At 32.3% G+C, this 9,032-nt stretch overlaps 1 protein-coding gene across 1 annotated transcript; it reads right to left on the reverse strand.

The window, feature by feature from the left end:
- Positions 1–2,386: 2,386 nt before the first annotated feature.
- On the reverse strand, positions 2,387–5,629 carry LOC140864015 (26S proteasome regulatory subunit S10B homolog B). The gene is made up of 10 exons (XM_073267885.1): positions 5,398–5,629; positions 4,483–4,602; positions 4,096–4,232; positions 3,832–3,993; positions 3,664–3,750; positions 3,469–3,555; positions 3,220–3,357; positions 2,898–3,089; positions 2,714–2,812; positions 2,387–2,593 (listed from the first exon to the last, which is right to left on the reverse strand). Exons 1-10 carry the CDS (start codon positions 5,498–5,500, stop codon positions 2,519–2,521), a joined length of 1,200 nt encoding a protein of 399 aa, XP_073123986.1. The 5' UTR covers positions 5,501–5,629; the 3' UTR covers positions 2,387–2,518.
- Positions 5,630–9,032: the final 3,403 nt, after the last annotated feature.

Below are 9,032 nucleotides of genomic sequence, written 5' to 3' on the forward strand. Positions count from 1 at the left end.
TAATAATTTCCAGATAAAATGAATTAAGTACACTAACATGCAACTAAGTTATAATCTGATTCCGGTTCGCTTACCTCTGAAAAATTATTTTGTATGCTCCCTTAATCCCAAGAATTTAACTCGGTCATAAGTTATTGTTGGGAGAGATGACCAACTCTTCTTTAGGCTACGTTTGATAGCCTGGATTAAGTATGGATAAGGATACAATCACACGTTTGGTTGGATTTTAACACCAAACCTCTTTTCCCTTGGGCCTGTTATAATTCACTGTGGCAGCTGGAAAACCGGATTAAGTATGGATAAGGATACAATCACACGTTTGGTTGGATTTTAACACCAAACCTCTTTTCCCTTGGGCCCGTTATAATTCATTGTGGCAGCTGGAAAACCACATATTACAGTCCGCTCCTACCACTTGGTATTAATAGGCTCAATGTGTACAGTAGCTTTGATTGGTAATTTTGTGACATTTATACCCTTGGCCCTAATATTTTCTCACGCAGCCACCATCAAAATTCATCGCCGCTTTTTCATCCCTCCAATTTTCCCCCTTCGAAGGTTTTCTTCTCGTTCAACTATTTTTGTGTTCGGCATATTTGGTTCAGAATCTGGAGATTTCTGCTCCTCTTTGATAGAGATGTTGCAAGGTGTTCACTGCACGGATTGATTAGAGTGTTTTGTTCAGCATATTTGGTTTGATGTAAATGTCTATTTACCTCAAGCATGATTTCTCTGTGCATTAGATGGTGTTATTGGTTACTTTGTGGTTGATGAATCTCTATTAGATCGAAGCTATCATCCAAGATGCAGAAGCCACTGGAAGCATTTCCATTATTGATGCTTTGAACAGATGGTTAGAGCCATACGTTGCTTGACCTCTTTGTAACCCACAATCTGTTGGACAAAGATAATCCATAGCTTGTTCGAGCAATCGTACCGAGAGAGGAGGAGCTGGAAATTGGATCTGGGTATTGCCGAACATGAAGATAGATTTGAGTGGTTGGGGAAAAAGCACGATCAATAAGGGGTAAAATGGTCTGTACAAATATGAACACTTATTTTATCATTAATTCAAAAATACTACCAAACAAATGTTAAATTTATCACAACTTTTATTATCTTTCACATTATCAAACTTTTTATCTATACATTAATAATTTCTATCACACCAACCAAACGTAGCCTTAATGTGGTGCGTCCATGAGATGGTGGAAAGATTAATAAAATTGTGAGCATTAACCTGTAATTCTAGAGAGAAATGGATACTGCACAATAGTTATTCATTTTATCTTGAAACTTCTCAAGTTGATGTTAAGTAGCAATGTATACAATATGAAAAATAACATTAATTAGATTACTAAAAACGACATAAGGATACGTGCAGCGAGCATTAATAGTCATAGACAGAGGGTTCCGAGTCCTAGCTTTGCCCCTGAGGTAAGTGAAACTGTTTATTGCGAGTTTGCTTAGATAGTGATTTCTCTAAGAATGTCCTTCTTGTGAGATACTTTTGCATATATTAGGCTAGTTTTTTAAGTTGATTATTCATGTTATATTGTGGCAATTATATGCTTTCATCGGCTTCTATTTGTGTGCAGGTACTTGGAGAGGCTTATCAGGTACTTAGTGATATATATATATATATATATATATATATATATATATATAAATGAGTTAATTTTTCGAGTTTTTTCGAGCTCAAGTAGCTTGAAATATGTGCGAGCCGAGTTCGAGTTTGAAATTGATTACTCTATCGTGTTCAAGTTCAAGTAGACAAAATAAGAATCGAGTCGAGCTTGAATAATATGATACTTGACTCGACTCGTTTGCACCACCGGTTATGACTCCATGTGATTAAGGTAGTGTTTGGAAGAGCTTTTAGGAAGCACTTCTAAGCTTTTTGTTGATAAAATTTTGAAATTTTGTCAAATTTTGTTGAGAAAAAGCTGAAAAATGCTTCCTAAAAGTTCTCCCAAACACTACCTAAGAGGGTCATCAATTGTGCGCGCACTGCAGTGGCACTAAACGGTAGCATTCTATCCTGCTTGCTACATGTGACCATTAATTTATTCGCCTGGTTTTTTAGGTTTTCGGGAGACGACAAATCGAGTATTATAAGAGACCAACAATAGAGACATCGATCCGATCCCTTTATCTTAATTTTTCTCTATCATGTTATCGACAAGTATTTTTGACATTTCTGGATCTTCTGCTACTCAGCGTTACGTTTAGAGAATAGTTTAGACATTCATTGATTCGGAAAATTCTATGCTACATCAGATGATTCATCTTTACCTGATGTAGTTGTCACCATCGGATTGGGATGGAACCCTACCCCTTATTTTGCTGGTGATCTACACCCGGTAAGACCATCTCCACGCCCAAATGATTCAGCCAGACATCAGGCGATTGAACTTGAATTGCGGAACATAGTATGTAACAAATGTTTGCTAGAAGAAAGATCAACAGATCACAGCCAGAAATATCTTACATGCCCATTAGGAAAATGCTAAGGCTCCTAATCCTTCCCAAAATCCGTATTATAATGTGCGCTTGATTCAAGCTTCTTAGCTTCATTCAGTTTCCTTACGGCCTGAAAAATTACCCATCACGAGAGTTGATCATAATTTATCTCAAACACAATTAAGTACCTCTCTCATTGGCTAACTGCATAAAAAATTAATTTGGATGACAAGAACTGAGAAAATATTACCTTCATGAAATCTTCATGGATAACATAATCGCGCTCTGCACGAATTGCTGACATCCCAGCCTCCGTGCACACATTTCGAAGATCAGCTCCATTAAAGCCCTGGTAAGCCCAACTCGTAACTAACAATGCGTAGTTCAACTATATTTAAAAAAATCAAGTGATACAACAATAATCTTTAGCTTACCTCAGCAAGCTTTATCACTGCCTCATAATCTATTTCACCATGTTTAGCTATTCCGGCAGCATGAATCTTCAGAATTTCCATTCTTGATTGCTCATTAGGCAATGGTATTTCTATTTTTCTGTCTAAGCGACCCGGGCGAAGAAGGGCAGGGTCCAGAACATCAGGTCTGTTTGTGGCCATAATCATTTTCACCTGCACACACCAATCTAGACAAGTCACAATCTAAACAAACTAGCTGCCCTTGATTTCCCTACAGCTCCATGAATTAATATTGTATTGAAACTCAAATGCTGATTTCGATTCAGTCAATATTGAGCAATACCTTTCCAAGCTGGTCGAACCCATCAAGCTGGTTCAGCAATTCCATAAGTGTCCTTTGAATTTCACGATCCGCACTAGTTCCTTCACTGAAACGACGACCGCCAATGGCGTCGATCTCATCCATAAAAATGATGCACGGCTACAAATGAACAAATTTATTATCTATGCGGATTAAATTTAATTTTTTATCATACTCATATTCATGAGACAAAAAATGACATCTATATCTATATAAAATATATTTCCTTACTTGATGGTCGCGGGCATAACCAAACATCTCTCTTATCAATCTTGCGCTCTCACCGATATACTTATCAATAATTGCACTCGATACCACCTATTATCACAAATTCGCCAGAACATGCACACAGAACACAATACATTATTCCAAGAAAATGGGAGAGTTGAGCATAAAACACAAACAGAGGCAACAGTATTTTCTTACCTTTAAGAAATTTGCATCAATGTTGCTAGCAATTGCTCTGGCCAATAATGTCTTGCCAGTTCCGGGAGGTCCATACAGAAGAACTCCCTAAACAGATACACGTGATTATGAACAAGTAAATATACAAGCCAGATATACATGAAACTTGCCACCTGCACAATTTGTCACCTTGGGAGGTTTAATGCCGACCCTTAGAAAAAGTTCTGGATTCATTAAAGGTAATTCAATAGATTCCCTTAGTTCTCGAATTTGATCGGATAGCCCACCCACAGCAGAATAACTCACATTTCCAGGGTCTTCATGAAGCATACTATACACAACTGGATCAACCTGCAGGATAAACGGAAAAACTAGTCTCACAAAAGAAGTTGAAACGAATCATCAACATAAACAGTTACTGACAAACAACCAAGCACCAGAACGCTCATGTACCTCACGAGGGAGTGCTCGCATTATTGTGAGTGTAGTCATATCAAGTACTACCCTGGTGCCCGATGTGAGTTTCTCTTTATCCACTTTACTGCGACAGCCCACCACGTATCTCGGTCCGCTGCTAGCTTTGACTATCACTGAATAATGATAGATAATGAATGGAAGTTTACAGAAGATAAATTAGCGAATCAGAAGGGCAAGATCCCAAAAATGATAGTACATAATATTAGGATCAAGGCCAAAGATCTGGGATAATATTCCTTCATCTTTATAGCGTAATACTGAAGAATTTCTGTTTTCACATTCCCATCAAAAGGATAAGAAACATCAACAAGAAGATAGACAGGCTTTATCCTGACAATTACATGAAAGCAAAAGTATACTCACGGCGTTCATTATCCAGTGGCCTGAGAACTTCGCCAATGATCTGTCCAACACTCTGGAGCGACTTCAAGTCATCCTCTGTTTTAGCATATTCCTTCTTTGTTGCTCTCAAATTCTCACGTACTACATCAATAGTATTTGGTTATTTTATTGTAGTTTTATGCGAGATGATATAGAAGAAGAACGAAACATGCTTTATGAGAGAAAAACCAAAACTTCCAGAAAAAGCTTGTACACATTTAATCTATAGTAAGCAAGCAAGCAACCTTTCCAAATGCGGGAGCAACAAAATTCCAAACATACAAACTACCAAATACATATAACAATGGCTTCAACACCTACACCTACTCCTACTCATCTGCGGAAAACAAATAAAATAGAAAGCCCAGGCACTCTAATTCACCAGTCTCTTATAATGACAAATCTATAAAAATATTTTCTTATAGAGCTAGCTCCTATAGCCAACACAGAAATTGACCCAATAAATCAGCAATTGCCTTGGAAATAAGCAGAACGTGGAGTTGGGGCGACTTGGCCGATTTTGAGAGAAAAACATAGACAATCACCATAACAATAAAAACAACAATGCACAACAAATGTAAAGTAGCAGAACTCAGAATAACATGGTAAACCCTTGATGCGTTAAAAGAACCATGGGAAAATGAGAGCAATCTCTATAACAGCTACAAAAGTAACTCATGCCATTTCAAGATTTTATCTTTTAAGGAGAGTCGACTGTCATCTAGCTCACAATTTCATAAGAAATGACAAACGTCACAATTCAACTTCCTTCAAGAATTCATTGCGTACACGAGCACCACACATACAAAAGAAATTGGTAAAAAGTGAACTCCGCAGCAACAAAACGATACATTTTAGATTACATGTAGAAAAATTTAGGGTTTAAGAGATTGAAACCAGATCGAACGCGGCCTTCGAGCTCTTTGTGATGAAGGAGCTTCTTCCGGTAATCTGAAACCGCCGTCTTGCGGCGGGTGGCATCATCGTTCTCGCTTGCCATCAACGTTCCCTTTTTTCTTGGATTTTTGTTTATGACAATGGCAATAGCATTCGTTTTGTAACTTCTTGGATCGAAGGGATGTTCGATTCAGCTTGCTGTTCAAGGCAGATGCACTTTCTTGTACCGTCCGAGAGTTATTGGGCTTAGATTAGGAAAGTGTCTTAAGATGGCCCAAAATAAATATATGTATAAAATATAATTTTGATCCCAGCATTTCATAGCGCAGTAAATTCGCAGGCGATCGCTAAGATTTGTAATCTGTTTTAACAGTCCCTAAAAAATGGGCATGTGTGTTAACAGTCGCTCATGAATATTCTACACACTAAGATACAGTTGAACAAAACTAATATAAAATTATGTAAATATATATATACACTAGGAAAGTGTACGTGTGCTGCACGTGGATGACTAATGGTTGAAAATATAATTACGAAATTTAGATATTGTTTAAATCCATTTAATAATACTATTTTTAGGAGTATTTATCAATTTAAAGAGCAAAAAACATTAGATAAAAAAAACGTTGTACATTACAATAAATCATATATATTCACCTATCCAAATAAGACACTTTTCAATACGTGTTTTTGTGTAATCTTGATGTAAGGACAACTCTCCTCAAGTAAAAAAAAAAATAATTCATTCGTCCTAATTATATAGACCTATTTTTTCACACGGATTAAGAAAAAAATATTGGAAAACAAATTCTGTACAAACTCCCCATTCTATCCCTATTTAATGTATTCAAAAAATAATTGCACAATTTTCAAGATACAGTTAGTAAATATATATTAGTCAAGGAGTGTAATAAATATTATTATACATTTGAGACAAAAAAAAAAACGTGACCTACATAATTTGGACATATAGGGTATTTTTTCCGTTAAATTAATACTAATCATAAATAAAACCAATAAAAATAAGGGTAGTGTTATACATGTACACGGATTATTATACGTTGAGTTACACATTATACTTAAAATTACATGATTATCCCAATACTTTATTTGGAAAAAAAATCTGTCAAAAATGCATCAGAGATTATCATGTAATTGTAAGTGTAATGTGTAAACGTGTAACTCTCCATGAACATGTAGTATTATCATAAAAATAATGTAGGACCGATTGTATGGAACTTACCAATAGCTATAGCTGGTGGTGACGGTGCAATTCAAATCTTTTAAACTGCACAACAACTCAAGCTCTATGCCTCGAAAAATTTTCTTAATTAAAAAATGATCGTATTAATGTTAAATAGAAACCCTAAAATTGTTATTAAATTCAATATCACTCATGTTTGTGCAAAATTTTCAATAATTTAAAACCTTTCTCTATTTTTTAGTGTTACATAATATAAATAGTTAAATTTATGTCACAATGATTCTTCTGTAAATTAATATTGATGAAAATTAATTTCATGGGAAATAAAATTTCTCATGATATATATGATCAATTAAATAAATATGTGTAATAAAAATACATATTTTAAAACAAAAAATATAATATGTGTTATAAGAAAAAAAGAATCAAACGTCATATGTAAAAAAATTTTCCTATAATTAATATTATATTATATATATCTACATTAAATTCAAAAGTATAAAGTAATTTATATCATTTAAAACTTCTCATTAATTTATTTTCTATGAATAAAACTGAAAATAAATCAAACTAATAAAATTATAGTGCAAATAAATATTAGAAAAATTTACAAAAGCACACTTAAAATACACATGCTCTCAATACTCAGTTTCATTGGAAAGACACACTAAAAATGACATATATTGACATATTTTAAAGGGCACTTGTGGATTTTTTTATGTATTTTTATTTTTTTAAATCTCTTTATTCTACTTGTGGCTATTAGGCAAAAATTATATGTAAAGGTTGAAAAACAGAAAAATCTAGAAGCCAAACAAAAAAATGTACGTCTTTATATCATTAATATCGAAGTAAAAAATCAAATACGAGAAAATGAATGACAAATTTATTTATATTTAGGAAGATGAGAAGGAAACAAAAAAATACATTAATTTCACAAAAAATGGATAGTCGGTCATAATAATTAACACACATTACTGAAATAATTAAATGCAAACACACGCTTCGAATGCATCAATCAATAATCCTTCCATTATACATCAAATAATAAAAAAAAATTAGATCTTATTTTTTTTCTTAGGAATATCATTTTCTACTAAGCACTCAAACTACAAGGTTATCAAAATTGGTAGAGTTAAGTATACTATTAATGACTATATTAATTTAGTACAGAAAATTAAATGACACAACAACCTTATGAACCACAAATAAATTATAGATAGAAGAATAAAAATATATAAATAAAATTGAAAATAAATCAACTAATCAAATTTTAGTGCAAATAAACTTTAGACAAATTTACAAAATCGCATTTATAATCTACCTGTTTCAATACTCATTTTCATTGGAAACAAACTAAAAAAAATGATATTTACTGACATATTTAAAGGCACTTGTGGATTTTTTTTTGATTTTCTAATTTTTTATTCTACTTGTAACTATTAGCAAAAAATTACATGTAAAATTACTTTTTTAAAAAAAAATTAAAATATGGAAACCAAATCGGAAAAATGTAGACGCCTTTATATCCTTCATATTGAAATAAAATCAAAGACACGAAGATGAAATCAAAATTTATTTATATTTATGAAAAGGAAAAAAACATTAATTTCACAAAATTAAAGTGGTTAGTTGATTATAATATTTAATACACATTACCGAAATAATTAAATGAAAACACACGAATCCAATTACCATGCATCAATCAATAAACCTTCCACTTTACATCAAATAATAAATAATTTAGCTCTTATTTTTCCTAGAAATATCATTTTCCACTAAACATTCAAACTACAAGGTTATGAAATTTGGTGGAGTTATTTATAGTATTAATGACTCTATTAAGTTTGTGCAAAAAATGACATAAACAACCTTATGAACCACAAATAAATAAGAGGGTAAAATTAGTTACAAATCAAACTCATATATTTATAGTTGTAGTATAGATTATATTATTATATTAGATAAGGGTAAAATTGGTCACAAATGAAACTCATATATTTATAGTTATAGTATAGATTATAGTATTAGATTAAATATTAGAGATATATAATAGAGAAATTAAATAAAATAATAAAAAAACCAAATAATAAATAGTAGATGCACAAAATTATCATTTTTTATTTGAAACGGTGCATATCAAATAAAAACAAGGCCAAATAATAAATAATAGATGCATAAAATTTTAATTTTTTTATTTTAAAAAGTGCATGATATAATTTTTTAAATGAATTACTTAATTACTTGAAGAGACACATAAATAGATAATTGAAAAAACACATTAATTATGTAATATTAATAGTAAAGGATAGACATATAAATTCACAATTAAACTCACATATTTAGATATGTAATAGATAATAGATAATAGATATAGTATAGATTATAGTATTAGATTAGATATTAGAGATATATAATAGAGAAATTAAAT

The sequence above is a fragment of the Henckelia pumila genome, chromosome 4, assembly GCF_033568475.1.
Source record: "Henckelia pumila isolate YLH828 chromosome 4, ASM3356847v2, whole genome shotgun sequence".
NCBI classification, from domain to species: domain Eukaryota; kingdom Viridiplantae; phylum Streptophyta; class Magnoliopsida; order Lamiales; family Gesneriaceae; genus Henckelia; species Henckelia pumila.

Excerpts from the sequence above, each read along its gene's own strand:
- LOC140864015 (XM_073267885.1), bottom strand. The coding sequence starts at position 5,500 with ATGGCAAGCGAGAACGATGATGCCACCCGCCGCAAGACGGCGGTTTCA. Across the intron at positions 3,556-3,663 it reads TTGATGCAAATTTCTTAAAG|GTGGTATCGAGTGCAATTAT; the intron begins GTAAGAAAATAC and ends TTGTGATAATAG. Across the intron at positions 2,813-2,897 it reads CAGTGATAAAGCTTGCTGAG|GGCTTTAATGGAGCTGATCT; the intron begins GTAAGCTAAAGA and ends TGGGCTTACCAG.